This window comes from Nematostella vectensis, chromosome 7 (genome assembly GCF_932526225.1).
Source record: "Nematostella vectensis chromosome 7, jaNemVect1.1, whole genome shotgun sequence".
In the NCBI taxonomy this organism is placed as follows: Eukaryota; Metazoa; Cnidaria; class Anthozoa; order Actiniaria; family Edwardsiidae; genus Nematostella; species Nematostella vectensis.
The window spans coordinates 15,461,953-15,477,896 of record NC_064040.1 but is presented as its reverse complement, the minus strand read 5'-3'; the positions used below and the strand labels follow the sequence as shown (position 1 = coordinate 15,477,896).

Sequence of the window (15,944 nt, the reverse complement as noted above, 5' to 3'; positions counted from 1 at the left end):
GATTTGGCAGTCGCGCACTGCACGTTTGGGTAATGCTATTGGAACAGCGATCAGGCTTTAATTACATAGAAGAGCTGACTTTCCCCAGTAAAAAGTGAAATTACTTCCCACATCGATGATAAAGTACTTAGCACTTTAGTAAACCTGTATGACCGGTTTTAACAAGGTCGAAAGGCAAATCGAGACACGTCGATTTATCGCCAACACGTTGGGGCCGGGGAAGGGAAAGGGCTAGTGAGGATGCTCGGTATATACTTCATTTGCATGCGAGGGAGGCATTTTTAATTCTTTTAAACATCGTTTTAACCCACTATATTAGATCGTTTTAGTTTTTCTTATTTATATATTTTTATTCGCTAGAATTTGGAACCATGACTCAGCGTTTCCCGTTTATTGAAAAACTCAGAATGATGAAATCTTAAGTAATCAAAACTACGCGGTACTTAGGTACAACAGTAAAGTCTTCTTATAATGGAAGACCGCCCTATATCGAACACTTTCCAAAGTTACGATTTCGAATGCCTCAGTTGAACTTTGGGGTTCAACTGGGTTGCTTACATAATGTTAGCCGCTTATTCCAGCTTACTAACTCAGCTTGAGGACCTAGCGACGGTTCTCGGGGCTGGACTGGTAAGGGTCACTTACGAGTAAGTACGCATCTGCTTTGTCTCCTATTATCTTTGCTCTACAAAGGAGTTCTTTTGTCTCTATTCTTCTCGTTCTTTGTGTCGAGGTGCGGATATTGTTCATTTGCCCAATAAAATTGCAGCTTGTAAGAGCTGTGTACTAACCCTCACTTACAGCTTACAGGTAAGATATGACGCCTCAGCTACTTTTGCAGTCCCACATGCAATGAAGTCTTGTTTGGGGGTATTCAGTGCATCATGCGAACCACGTCAGGTAAGAAGATAAGGGAGTCTGTTTTATTAAAAGAGGGGAAGAAAGACAGGACACCAAATTTCCACACATTTTCAATACCCTCAACCGGAGTCCGATTGTGCCTGGTCGTTGCCTCCCCTTACCCCTTTAATAGCAACATCAGGGCGTCAAAATTTTTCGATTTTGAGAGATGGCGATATTTTTCGACACTTTATTTTAGCGATTTTTTTAAGTGACGCTAAAATAAACTGTAACAAGGTAGAAACGGATAACATAAACCAAATTAGATCTTACCAGTTTATTCCAAATTTTCTGTCAAAATTGAATTTCATTACATTAAATTCGAACTGACTAGAGGAGCTCCAATATTATAATAGTGGGATCCCTTTCATACTCCATCAACTTGCCAAGTCGCTGTAGCTATTATTAAAATGTTACAAAAAATGGTTATAAATTGATCACGTTCCAGCGAAAGATTCACAATATGACATTACAAGAGTTAGTAAGTTTTGGTTGTTACATAAGCTATAAAACCTAGGCAAACGGCAAAATTCTCGGGCAGTCTAGAAAAGGTACATTAGATTCTGAATGCCTCTAGTTTGGGTTCAAGCATTAGCTTAAAATATCTTATTTTTCGACCGAACGCAATCTGCATTGTGTCAGAAGGTACAGTTTACAGTATGACACCCATCTCCAAGAACTAAAACAAACAAACAAATAGAAAACATTAGTTATAATGCACGGGATCCCTGTGTAAACAGATCACTGTGCGAAATAATCATAGGCGCCAGTCACATATAGAAATTGGAAATTTCGAAAACACTTTCGTGACATACAGAGAAAAAAACGACAATTTTATTATTGATTTGGAATATTTCGGACGGGATTCGGGACTGTTAGGACCAAATAGGGTCTATTAGAGACTGATTCGGGACTCTAGAATAGATTAGGGCCAATTTAAAACTGATTCAATGATATTTGGAACTGATTCCGGTTTATATATGATTGATTCGGGGATACTTGGAAATACCTTCTGGATTTTTTGGGGGGAGTGGGGAATAAGTGGGAGTGAGTTTAAAATGCACAATAGAAAAACATTGCTTCAAAATACGAGATTAAGTAACAAACGAAGGAAACAAAACAAAACAATAAGAATTCATGCATCTCATGCAACAATACGAGAACAAGTAAAGACAAAAGTTTATATGTTTATGAATTTATAACTAATCTTATTTCGATATTTTGTTATACAGACAATACTAGTTCCTGGCGTGATTTTCGGCTTTCCTTTGGGTTATGATGTAACGTCACCCGAAAACCAATACTTTTCTGGGTTTGTTCTCCCCAGTCCCCCCCTTGCCTGACAACCAAAGGAATCCCGAAAAGATCGCTAGGGCCTAGGCTGGTTATAAGGCAACATTTTCAATGGGTGATAGACGCTAAAAGGTGTCTATTCTCAATCCAAGTAAATTTTTAATTGTAAAAGAGAAAAAAGACACATATCTAGAGTCCATTTTCAACGAACACATTGCTGTTATTCAATTACGGTTAGTGCACGGCCATGCTTTAGTAATGATTTGTCAGTTAAAGCTCAATCATTAGTGAACAGACATGTTAGCCAATTTGTGTTAGTCCCCTGTTAGTACGGGAGAAGAGGGAATTTGAGGCAACGACGAAGAAAATGAGGACGGTAACAGCAGAAAACAACAGAAAATTTAAAAAAGCGTTAAATGCACTCTTGTTTATGAAAAAACGAAGTAAAAACGCCATTTTAAAATAACAGTCAATAAAAAGAAAAGGGTTTAGACTTCAGGGCTTAGCATAAAAGCAGTTTTGTCACGTTGTCTTTGCCATCGTCATTGCTCAAGTCCCCTGAACTGCAGTGAATACCATCGGCGGTAGATCGCGCATGCAAATAGAGACAGCCTGACCGTAAACATCGTTTCTTCTGCTAAAATACACGTGAATCGTAAAAAAAACGAACGCTGAACGTTACGAATAAGGTGCGCTTACACGTGAACAGTTCATGCAGGCGAGTACAAATACGGGCACGTGCGTTACATTCGACTGGACGGCAACATGCAGTGAATGCACGTGTACGGACGAGTGTTTCCTCGCGGTGCACGTGAGTGACGCGTGGGTTCTGCCTTCTTTCAGCTGTCATGTAAGTACTTAATCAGGAGTGCAAGTTTTTTGTGTGTGTGTGTGTATTGAGGTTATGTTCATTATTTAACCCAAGGCCAATAAAAAAACATTACAACTTTTTTATGTGTTTTGTCACCTAGCAAGCCATACAAAAAACAACAGTGAGTGTTATCAATCAGACAACATTAGATGCCATGAAGGCAGAACCTGCGCGCGCAACTCAACAAACCCGTGATTACCGTATCAAACCGGAAGTGAACGCGAGTGTTTAGAGAATCATTCCCATTGAAATGAACTGAAAGGAAGTAACAACATGGTTAAGTACGCTTTTCGTCACGTGACCCTTATAACACCACGTGGTTTTTCATCACATGACTGACTTGTACATGTGGACGAGCAACCTGGGCACCAAGCGCCACAGGCTTTGGGATGGCGGGAGTTAGCATTAGTAGATTTGAAATAAATATCATTTTCTATTTATCTTTGAGATGTCTTTGGTGTCATTTGCTTTTCGATCAGTAGTTTAAAACAAACGTTTGACGTCCAGGTTACATATAATACGTTTTATCATTTTATTCAAGCTTGTAAATTATTTTAATCACTTTTTTAAAATCCTTTTTTAATAATGGGTTAGTGTCTTCACTCTACCCACGATGCACTGCGATCTGGATACCAATTACAAGCCTTTTACGCAGTCGTCTGTCACGCGATGCGCTGAATCGTGACAGAGGTTAGAATGACTTCTTATATTGAAGTGGACTAGGAGAAGACTAAAATTTGGCGACTTGTCAAATATCTGTTACCAGCACAGTGCATTATGGGTAGAGTAAGAAGATCACTAGATGCATTTATACACTGTGCCGCTGTACAGACATACCCAGGGCGCATAAACACAAGAGAAGCTGGGGTCCACCGATTTGCATGTACAGCAGGTACACTAATATCGACACTGGACTTTATTGATGCAAGGTTTGTGAGTAGGAACATACCTGATCGATGTCAAAGGCGGCACGGCGGCCTCCTTGACCCGCCTGTTTCTGGAAGGCGGCTGTAAAAAAAAAAAATTGCTCAAATTCAATGCAAAAAATTCGCGAATCTAATAATATTTATCTTTCCTCCCCCCCCCCCCCCCCCCTACCATGGAAGTTACCCGTGACACAAAGACAGGACCTCACCTGAGAGAATATTCAGACGAGTCAGAATCTCCATGAAGTCATCGACATTGACTTTACCATCTCCTGTGCTATAGCGGGCGCTCACAGCGTACAACACCGAGTTGCTGAGGGTGAAACCTGAAATAAAACGACATAAGGCAGAATCGCTATAGAAATTGGGACATTGTCGAGCCTCATTAACTTTTTAAGGCCCGTGATTGGTTATTGACCCCTTAGGGACCGTCAACTCCGAGAACTTTGCGAAGCGCTAGAAAAACCATCGGGACCTCAGGAGAAACAACAAACACGAGATTGATTGACAGGTTGATTTTCCAAACTATCATGGACGATCATGGCCGTTTGGACTTTATACTCGGCCTTAAAAGAAATCAAAGTCTACTTTTTCACGATGGACCGACGACCGACTGACAAAGCGGACGGACGGCAGGAAGAAGGAGTACGCACCAGCTTCTTTTAGGGCTCCACGGAGTTCATATGTGTCCATCTCACCGGACTTGTCCTCATCAAAAACTTGGAAGATTTTCTGTTGAGATGACAAGAACATCATTACTTGAACCGAATATATACATTGCCATTTAGAATTCGGATATGTGTTGTACCTATTATGGTAAACGGGTTTCTGCATTTTTTAAATATTCTTAAACTATATTCTCATCTTTGGTGAAGGCCATTTCAGCTATTGGAAATGGCAAAATGGCAAAATAATTAAATGTACGCGAGGTACCCTTTGAACCAAGGCTTATCTCGCCCCATTAGCCAAAGCTAGGTTGCACGACACTCGGCGTTCGCTCGTCGCGTCAACGGGCATTCGCTCGTCGCGTCATCGGGTGTCCTATGGAGCAATGACATCTGGCACACAGGATACAAGCCTAAGCTTATAAGGGCAGTGAAAGAAAGGCGAGACTTGAATTCTTACCATCCATTTCTTGACTTGGAGCCATGTCTCCTTGAACTCTTCAAACCCGAGCTTGCCACTGGCATCTTCCTTTACATTGGTTAAGGACACATTTCATTGACAAGTACATAGTTAACATCTAACATAGCTTAGGCCAGTCTACTCTGGTGAGCAGAGGCGCGGAAAAGGAAATGGTCTCTATGGGTCTTATCATTCTGGCTTTGGTGTAGAACGGTTAATTGGGTGCTAAGAAGGGGGTATTTTTAACTGTCAACGAAAACGCTTTGTGCTGTTTAAAATATCTTGAAAATACAATCTACAATCTCTTCTTTATTCTTCTTTGATTTTTAGTCGGAAGTTGCAGCACTTCATTGCAAAAGGATACATCGTACATACTGATGATGCTTCGCGCGCCTTCCAGGCTAAAGGGTTTACCGCCAAGATCTGAAGACAGCCAATAAAGACAGCACATTATATAAGATGCTTTAAGATGTAAATAGTATAGTATGGCAGATAGACCATGGTTAATATATTTAGATGGTTATATGACATGGCAAGGTATGGTAGAGAAAGGTTAGCCTTACCATTCTTGAGGGCAGTAGAGAGAATCTGCTGCAGTTCCTTTGCATCAATCTCGCCATCCTACAGGAATACAATACACTGTTAGCTAGGCCAGTCTTGAATGGAAGCGCATTTGATTATGTCTCTAGATGTAAATATGTGTAAATAAAAATTTGCAATGTATTTCTCCACCAACTCACAGAATTTGTCAACAAATTTGAAACTTTACTTACCCTTCCAGAAAGATTATCAAAGAACTCCTTAAATTTGCTGTTTAGTGTGTCATGTTGCTCGCGAGATATCTGCACCTGGAAATTTAAAGTGCTCAAAGTCAATCACACAAGACGTCAATCACACAAGATGTCAATCATACAAGACATCAATCATAGGAAACGTCAATCAAACAAGATGTTAATCACAGCAGACGCTGTCAATCTATAAGATGTCAATCACACAAGACGTTCATCACAGGAGACGTTGTCAATCACCCAAGACGTCAATGGAACAAGATGTCAATCACAAGGACGTCAATCACAGGAGACGTCGTCAATCACAAGAGATGACAATCACACAAGATGTCAATTCATAGATCCGACATGTCAATCACGCGCGCACGAATAGCCAATCAGGAAAGAGATGGTGCAATAACAGCCATGTGGTCCCACAAATGTCCCACAAAAAGTCGGCAATCGACGCCGAAAAAGATTGGTTTGAGATATTATTCTGCGAATCTGGACAAGCAAATAAGCATTTTCCGGTCAGCGTATAAAGTGCTAGCCCTGTTTTCTTTGCTCGGCCGCTTACAAGAGCAGTGTAAGTCCTACCATTAAACTTGTGTTTGATATTATACCTAGGTTACTTCAACTACATATAAGAATGAGACTGTCGTTTGTATTTTTACTGTAAATCTTGACGTTTGCCGATAAAACTTGTAGTTAGAAGTCGGTCGTAAACAGCGAATTCGGCTTTCTCTTCTGTTTTCCCGCACTTAAATCACTGCAAGTTTACAAAAATAGCTTTGAAAACACATAAACACTTATGCTCCGAAGAGAGCACCGCATTATCTTCTCGTTTCCAAGTTTTCGTATTTCGAACTGGATTCGGGTAGTTTCAATCCAAGAACCAAACTTGTAATTATTTATTTCTATGCTTCTCTACAAGATTTTCACCAAGCTTGGACAACAAATCAATTTCTATCATGTTAGGTGACCGTCTTTTATTCCCCAAGTCGTCTATATTTTAGATAAACCCGAGCAGGATTCACAGACCTCATCCGACATGTTGTACAACTTGTGGGACTTTTGTGGGACATTTGGGTTGCACTTCACTGGCTGCTTTCTGATTGGTTATTCGTGCGCCCGTCGGATCTATGAATTTCACATGTCGTCAATCTCCCAAGAGACGTCATTCACACAAGACGTCGTCAATCACAGGAAATGCGTCAATCACCCAAGAGTTCAACCACACAAGATGTAAATAAATCAAGATTTCAATCGCACAAGGCGTCAATCATACAAGACGTCAATCACACAAGACGTAGATGTTGAAGCAGTCACAGGAGACGTATAAATCGCAAAAGACGTCAATGACATAAGGCAACAATGCTTTTTTGAGATCGATGCATCAGATGTCATTCACCCATTCATGAGTTCCAATCACATACATCTAATGCGTCAATCACACAAAAAGCATCAATCAAGCAAGACGTGGATCACACAAAACATCAGTCACAGGAGACATAAATCGCACAAGAAGTCAATCATTTTAAGAACTATATGGGATTACCCTTCTCTGATGTTGTGGAGCAAATTCAGTCTTCTCGTCCACCTCGCTATAAGAAAACAACAGTTAACAATGTCATGGCTCAAATTTATTGCTTAAATGACTTCTCGTAGGAGGTTATTATTTCTCCTAACATTTTCGTCCGATGGAGAGGGTGGCACCACCCCTTGACTCTCCACCCTCCACGAATCCATCACAGCATGTTCCCCCTTTCCTTGCAGAAGAACAAGCAGGACTGGCTTACCATGTTTTGTGTGCCTTTTCGGAGTACATTCTCAGCACGAAGTTGCCTTCTTCATTCGGGTTAAAGGTGGTAGGAATGACAACATATTCTCCAGGGGGTAGGGCGTAGCGGCCAACGACTTCACGGCTGTTGATGAATACAGGGGAGCGGGCGGTGGAGGCGTGGTACTGGAAGAATTCCATGTCCAAATTGCCCTGTTTGTCTTTCTCCTCTTCAAGCTGTAAAGTTCGAGTTAGAAGAAATTACATAAGATTTCATGATTTCAGGGGATTTTTCAGGAATTTGCTGCTGATGGAAAGTTTGCAATTGTTGGGGCCCACTTAAAAAGTCTCTCCCTCTTTTTATTTTCCTGCATCCCCCACTATGGTGTTTCACTGACAAGTTTAAAAGTTTGAATGGAGTGCATCTTGTACCCACAATGCATACAATAATATGGTAAATGCAAGTATCTTTGAAAAAGATTTTAAGCACGATTCAATTCCATACTTGGTGACTTATCGAATTTTTTTAGAATTACCTTGTAGATGGAAAAGCCAATAGTGAGTGGGTTAATTCCATGTTTCTTCTCCTTGCGGCGATCTTTCTGCATCAGCGCAATAATGACCGTGCAGAGGTCATCCGCATCATCATCACTGTCCTGTAGAGTGATTCTGTATATTGGACAAATTATTGACAAAAGTCAACATAACCACGTTTATGTAAAGTGTTTTTTTTAATAATAAGTTTAGTATCTAAACTAAGTTTTGTTACAGAATGTCCCCCAGCTTAGGACACAAGCGCAAAATAATTATTTACGATTCTCCCTTGTGCAAAAAAGAAAAAAAAAAGAATACAACAGCTTGTTGTGCTTTCGTTTGTGCTCGGGTTCGACAAATTCTAACCTGAACTGTGGGTTCTTGTGAAAGGTCTTGATGAAGTTACGGCAGCCCCCTGCAGTCAGACCACGACGCCACATTCCGTGTTCGGACCTGGACTCGAATCCCACGGAGCTCCCCTCCATGGCGCTGTCTGCACCTAACATGCAGATCTCGAGGGTCGTGAAATGTTTTTTGAAGTCATCAAATGACATCCTTCAGAAGAATAAACAAAACGTCACAGCATTGACTATAAACGTGTATAATTAAAACAAAACAAAAAAACAGGAATGCTTGTTTTAAAGACCAGAGCGCTTCATTTCAAAATAAGTGGATAGAAATAATTATAAGTAAATGTTTAGGGCTGACAGTTATTTGCTGCAGAATAAAAATGAGTTGATTTTACAATTCTACAAAGCTGTTAATAATGGATCATTCTTGGTACGGTATGGTACTTGGGAGGCGTACCCTATTTGAAAGACAGACATTTACAGTAGGTAATATTCCTTTCTCACCAAAACTCTCCATCATCCTCGAATGTAAGGCCTATGCTCTTTTTCTCATAATCAGACAAAAGCTGCCACTCAGATGACCTGACAGAGAAATGATTAAAAAAAATCAAACTTAAGTCAAAGAAAGACATTGAATATATGAAATTAATGAATGAAATGTTAAAATACAAAAAAATGAAAAGGAATGATGAAGTGGTGGCGAATGGTGCCTAATAATATTGATTTTAAGGCATCTTGAATTCTCAGATTTAAGAGATTATTCTCAGATATTTTTAAAAGAGCAAGATCTCATTTATTTTCAATGACTTTCTCGCTGTCTTTAAATTTTCCAGTCAGACCATTTGCCACCCCTAAATAAGACAAATACTGTAAAGTCGTCTAAAAGATGTCCAAGAAGATGTAGTAGCCATTTTTTTAAAAATTTCATTTTGTAGAAATATGTCATCATGCATTATTAGAAGACGGCAACATGGAATCACTTACCCATCCCCCCAGGCCCCCTTCCACTCCCTCTCGTTACCCCACGGGTTTCGCACCCTGACAAGCTCAACGTCAAGGTCTCCACGGCGAGTTTTGGCCTTGACCTACAAAATGAATAAAATCTTTTTACAAGCCAAAATACAATGTTTACAAGCCTAAACATAGTGGGGGTGCATGATAAAGAGACAGGGGGTGGGGTGGGGGTGCATGATAAAGAGACAGGGGGTGGGGTGGGGGTGCATGATAAAGAGACAGGGGGTGGGGTGGGGGTGCATGATAAAGAGACAGGGGGTGGGGTGGGGGTGCATGATAAAGAGACAGGGGGTGGGGTGGGGGGCAGAGACATACACCTACCAGTAACTTGTTAAAATTTTAGAAACAAATTAGGGGCGTTGGTCTCCAGAATTGAATCTCTCAGAATTCTAAGGCCTGAAAATGTTTTATTCCTTAAATTCCTGAAAATCCGACTAATTCCTATAAAATTTATGGTATCTAAATGTGCTGAAACATCTTCAAACATCGTATTTCTACATCAAAGATTCATGCGAAGAATGAATCTCTTCATAGATTTATAGATTTTGATTTTTCCTAAACTTCTCGAGCCCAAAAGTCACATGGCTTAAATATTAAGAAAGTTCTTGCAACTTTTTGGGTAACTTTTTGGCTTCAGCTAAACTTTGAAAATAGCCCTATAGAGTGTAATCATTTGGAATATGAACCAAGAGGAAGTTCAATCTGTTCTAAAAAATGAAAGCGGTTCTCAAAAAGGAAAACATGCGAAACGTTTTAGCAAAAATGCAAAATGAAGTTTTCAGGCCGTGAATTCTCAGTAACGGGTGCCTTGCCCTCATTGATGCTATATTTGTTACCTATTTGACACTAGAGGGGTAGGGTTGGTGTGGTTGAGGGTCACAACATTATTTTCAGATATTCTGGCAGTAATCCCTAACCGCCTTCCACCTATTAAAAATATGGGCATTCTTCCAATACCACAAGTGAATTGTCCTCACCTGTCGGCATCCTGTCACTGTGTAGGCATGTCCCTTCACTAACCCATTGTTTAGCTTGGCTTCAATCTCATTCGCCTTGGCCTGGAAAAAAAAAATTAATTTTTTTGCCTTGGGTGTCATCTGGGGAAGTGAGGGGAGGAGGGTGATGCTGACAAAAAGAAATTTCAGTTTGGATACTTACTTGGCTGGTCTTTTGGCTGCATTTTTTAACCAAGGTTAAGCTTTTACGAAATTATTTCCGAGATTTTCGTTTCGTCGGTGAGAAATTTTGTCACCAGCACTAAATGGTCAGCTCCTTTTGCCTGCATTTCAGTGATTCTGACATGTGATCAATACTCACTGCAATGGAGCATCCCATCAATGCATGGCGCTTCTCTGCCGTCTGCATGATACAAAACAGGTCCTTTGGTACGTTTTTGTTCAAGTCAAATGACTCTGCAAGTCCTCCTGTGAAGTCTTCAAGGGCCTCACCAGTCTGACCACCTTTCAGGGACTCGTAAGAACCATTCAGCCTAGAGAAACACAACAGCAAATAAATAAATTAGTAAACATTTAAACAACAAAAGCCCATTTTTTTAGCCAAAAAATACCAAGAATAAAACTTACAGCCCCCTCCCCCCCAAAAAATGAACCTGAATTATATGAAAAATATAGCTGAACCTAAATTCTACACAGGCAGATCCAAGAGTTCCAAAAATGGGGGGCCAAAGCAAGGTTTTTAAGAAGGGGGGACTGATTCATTTTTCTTTCGTGGATTTCCTTATATGTCTTGTTATTTTACGCCAAATATCTGAAATGAGGGGGGGGGGGGGGAGGCCCTCTCGGTCCATTCCTTGATCCACCTCTGCTATGGCAAAAGAAATTTCAAGAAAAGTTTTCAACCCACAAATGACTGATGAAAATTCACAACCACAAGATCAGATCCAGATCCTGCCGTCTCCCCTTCCCAATGCTGATATCCAAGTATCTGAGCTGTGTACTCACTTGGCATATGCCTTCTCAAGCAGAGCACTCCAAAACTCATTCCTTTCAGAAGAGTGCACAAAAACCAATTTGCCATTATAGGTAGGGAGGCGGTCGTCAATAATGACATCCTTCCATTCCCCATATTGCCAAATGCAAAATTTCAGAGCACCAGTGTAGTTACGGTCATTAGGATTTGCCACGTAGTCTTGTGGGACAACCTTATTCATTAGGGCGGAGTGTTGCGTCAATGCGGCAATTGCGGCAAGAAGCCAGCAATCGCCTAGCATGCCCTGCTGGATGTCAAGCCTACTTGCTCCACCAACAAACATGTGAGGGTCCTCACAAATGTCCTGAAATAATATTATATAAATCCTAAATAAGGGATAGTTTACAAATAAAAATGGCTAGGGCAGGGCCAGGAGGGGAGAAGCATGTTAAACCCTCTTGGCAAAATTAAATAACCTAATTTCTAAACAAGGATCCATAAATATCCAAAAAGGGTGTTTCAGAAGTTTGTGGACACTTTCAAGATGGTCTTATTCACTGAGATTTAAAAAAAATTTTTTTTCCAATCAATAAAGATAATAAATTTTATATGCAAGGCATACTAATAAAGTTTTGGCATTGTAGATTTCGGGAAAAATCAGCGAATTAAAATTCCCGCCAAAAGGTGAAAAAAAAGTGGCGCGCGTCATTACATTTTCACACCATTTTTGGGTAGGCTGTCAGTTTGGTGTGTTTGCAATTTGCTAGATGAAAAAATAGGCTAGGAAAATGGATTCAAACATGACAGAGAAACGCCTGAACAATGTTCAAATAAGAGCACAAGCAGTAATTTTGTATGCCAACAGACTAACGGTTAGAAAAATAGCAAAAATTCTAGGAAGAATCAAGAGTGGACTCGAGTTCGAGGAAATTTTCACCGACACCTCAAATTCAAGGGGCGAAAGTGCCCAACCAAGCTGCAAATTATGACTTTAAAAATTGTATGCACCAGACGGGATATTCATCTAGAAAAATAAGCAAAAATCTAAAGAGAAAAGCTCTCTTAGGGTCTTCGCCAACCGTCTTGAGATACATGACCAGGAAGGGGTGGGAACCTTTTCAGCAGCATAAAAAGCCATTATTGGGCATCTGGGCGTGAAAATCCTGTTTGAAGCTCGCAAGCAAATACAAGTTCTGTCAGTTACTGAATGGGACGACTTTTTCTTCACTGACGAGTGCCCTTAGTACTTGTTTCATCACCCAAACTAAAAAAAAACAATGTTGTTTGGGGGCTCAAAGACCAAAGTTGGGCATCTTATCTTACTTTGGTAGAAATTTCTCACTCCATACCACAGCATCTTAAGAAGTCATTAAAGCAAAAGGAGGACACGCAAACTATTGAAATTGATATGGTTAGCTTGCTACGTTGATGCACCTTGTTTTCCTGCAAATATCCTTGAAATTGGACTATTAAAATCTGCAATTATATTAATTTTAAAAGTGTCCACAAAACTCCCATTATATTCATATCATGTATTTGACATGTACCCTGAGACTGGTCAGTACTTCCTACAAAATAAACTATAGCACTTATTTAAAAGTTTTAAACCTGTCATGATGAGCTGGCAGGCTACAACTGTTTTAGTAAAACAGATGATTTTCAATTCCTTGTAGTCAAGTCAAAACAATTGTAGCATGCCACCTTAAATGAATTTGCCAAGCATGTATAATCTGCATTGTTTGTATAAGAATGGGATTCTTGAGAAAATCTTAGGAATTTCTCAAATTGTGTCTACCTTATTCAAAATAAAAGTATTGTATTAAGGATTTTTTAACAAGTCATAGTTTTAAAATCACAAAACCAAAAGACAAAAGCTTTTGACTTTTATTAAGGGATGGCTAACACATCACCAAGAAATCTTAATTACACAGAAATAATCACTGAACCATGAGAACAAGAATTTTACATAAAAAAAAACAAAGGCAATAACAAAAATATTCCCACAGGATACTTGAATCTATTAAGTCATGCAAAACTGATATATGCCTTTTTGGTGAAATGTGGCATTGATTGATTATATTGTACAGTGATAACAATAAGTCATATTGCCATGTCAAGTGTAGAATGATCTAGCATTAGCATCAAAATTGTGAATTAATGTTATATAGGCAAACTCTATTAAAAGTGATTATTCTAATAGTATACACATTAATAGTATTGTCATACAAATAAGAAAAATATTTAGATCTTATTAGAAAAATAGACTTTTACAAGTTCAAATACTTTAAATATTTCTTATTGTATACAAGTCACTCTGTTATCAGTAGACAGTTTTCCATTATAAGATCATAAAAATTATAGATTGGTAGTTTTGTAGAGCTTTTAGGCTTTTACACTTTCAAATACTCAGGATATTTCTTATCATATACAAGTGTGTTATCAGTAGACAGTTTTATGTTTTTTCTTTATAAGATCATACAAATTATAGATTTGTAGTTTCATTAATAGGCTAAACAGGAATGGACAATACCTAGTAAGATGACAATGTAACATTTCATTATTTAGTAGAGACAGAGCTAAGTAGAGATTGGAAATAATGTGATATAAACACCACTATATTTCCCCCACTTGTATTTAACTTTTGAAAATTTCATGTGAACAAGAAATGCTTTTTCTCTTGGCTATTGGGCAGAACTTTTCCCCTCTATTGGCGGTGTGTAGGATATTTTTCTCCTTGAAGGATTTTTTTTTCTAGTAAAAACGGCTTGCAGGATTTTTTTTTCATAATCATCCACCCCCTCCTCCCTTCAAAAATTCATTGGTCCGTCTCTCAGATTACTAAGATTGCAAACAGGGTAAGAAAATGTCTAATGAATCAATGTTTACAGATTTTAGAGTATGTTTACATTATGGTAGACATAGCAGTCCTGTAAAGGTGTGTATGACGGTCATTTAACATACATTGTGCACAAATAAACAATAGTCTTCTAAAGAGACAATTGATGACAAGAATCCATCAAATAACATTCTTCCACGAAACACACAAAAATTACTCAAGCAACACTGATTACCTGGGGTATGTCAGTTTGCATAATTACATTATGTTGCAAACAAAAATATCAGTTCGGTTTGGTTATGATAACCCAAGACTAGACGAGACTAATTCCTCACAAATACCACGACCACATGAGCTAATGTCGAAAACATACCCTCAAGTTTACATCGAAATTTAAAGTATCATTTGAACAAACACTCCGTTATCATTTAACGTTTTATATCAGGCGATGGCATGAGAACATTATGATATCTGCATATATTACGCCTTTTTTAGGGTTTGATCACGCAGAATTAGTAGGCCTAAGACATGTGACAGGTACAAGACATATGCAAACCATATTCCTTAGGTTATTTAATATTTTGTATATGATTAAAACTGATAATAACACCATTAATTCTCGCGTGAGCCTAACAGGAATATCTAACGCTTGGCATTTAAGATTTGAGGTAAATAGATATGTGTGTGCATAGTATAGGCTTGTTAGCTTTGCGATCTTTCGAACTTGTAAATGGCCTTGTAAATAGTAGTGTTAGGGTTGGGAACGGTACTTATATTACTCACCGATGGTCGCTTCCATTCAAATGGACGTGGAGGCCGTTTAGAGAAGAAAATCGAGGAGTCGATTGCAAGGAATTCATCGTCTTCAAACGGCTTCCCTGTACTGCGAACTTGTCGCCTAACATCGTCCATCGTTAAGTTGGGCATCCTGTAAAGCGAATGACCTGTTAGGTGTAGCCAGCGAAGAAACAGAAGACTTGGTTGGAAACATAATGGCCCAACATAATGGCTAGCTTTGACACAACGACGCCAAGATCACCGTCGCCTCGTCGTCCGAAGGAAGGAATGGGAAGTTTTAAGCACATAAACAGGACTGTCTGTCAAGTTATAAACGTACCTGGAAAACTGAATGAGACTCACGAGTTAGCAGAACAACTGATCGTGTTTGTGGCTTCCACCAAACAAGGGCGAACCAAGCAAACGCCCTGGTGTAGTGCGCAGGCGCGAAATATATTTGTCACGCAACAACGCTGTCACGCTCTAGATAATTCCTTTTAGCCATAAGTGCATGTCTCAAAGAATTAGGTTTTGAAATGCAAATTCTAGTTGCTCCACACAACGTCTCACGCAAAACAAAAATCATATGCTAGTAATATAGTATACCACGCGTTCATGAAAAGCATCCAGGGTCATTAACCTCGTATAAAGTTATCTTTAAAACAATCTCGTCTAATCGTGTTTTATGTTCCTCGTCTATCTAAGTTATTATTCACTAGTAATATCCATAAGACCATTTTTTTTAATTTTTTATACCAATATATATTTTTAAATTTTAATATTTATAATACGAGGGTTCTAGAATTTGTTAACAGTAAATGTGAACATGGGCCGATGTGTAG

At 39.1% G+C, this 15,944-nt stretch overlaps 1 protein-coding gene across 2 annotated transcripts; it reads right to left on the bottom strand.

Annotated features, from left to right (window-relative positions):
- Positions 1-1,162: 1,162 nt before the first annotated feature.
- On the bottom strand, positions 1,163-15,573 carry LOC5511839 (calpain-B). 2 transcript variants are annotated; one of them, XM_032381252.1, is made up of 20 exons: positions 15,443-15,573; positions 15,109-15,253; positions 11,522-11,853; positions 10,878-11,049; positions 10,538-10,618; positions 9,531-9,631; positions 9,051-9,128; positions 8,563-8,751; positions 8,199-8,331; positions 7,682-7,899; positions 7,441-7,486; positions 5,889-5,963; positions 5,679-5,736; positions 5,480-5,538; positions 5,116-5,184; positions 4,644-4,722; positions 4,200-4,316; positions 4,014-4,072; positions 3,264-3,319; positions 1,163-1,579 (listed from the first exon to the last, which is right to left on the bottom strand). In XM_032381252.1, exons 2-19 carry the CDS (start codon positions 15,250-15,252, stop codon positions 3,293-3,295), a joined length of 2,037 nt encoding a protein of 678 aa, XP_032237143.1. In that variant the 5' UTR covers position 15,253; positions 15,443-15,573; the 3' UTR covers positions 1,163-1,579; positions 3,264-3,292. The 2 variants fall into 2 exon arrangements, with proteins under 2 accessions (XP_032237143.1, XP_001632256.1); XM_001632206.3 differs by lacking the exon at positions 3,264-3,319.
- Positions 15,574-15,944: the final 371 nt, after the last annotated feature.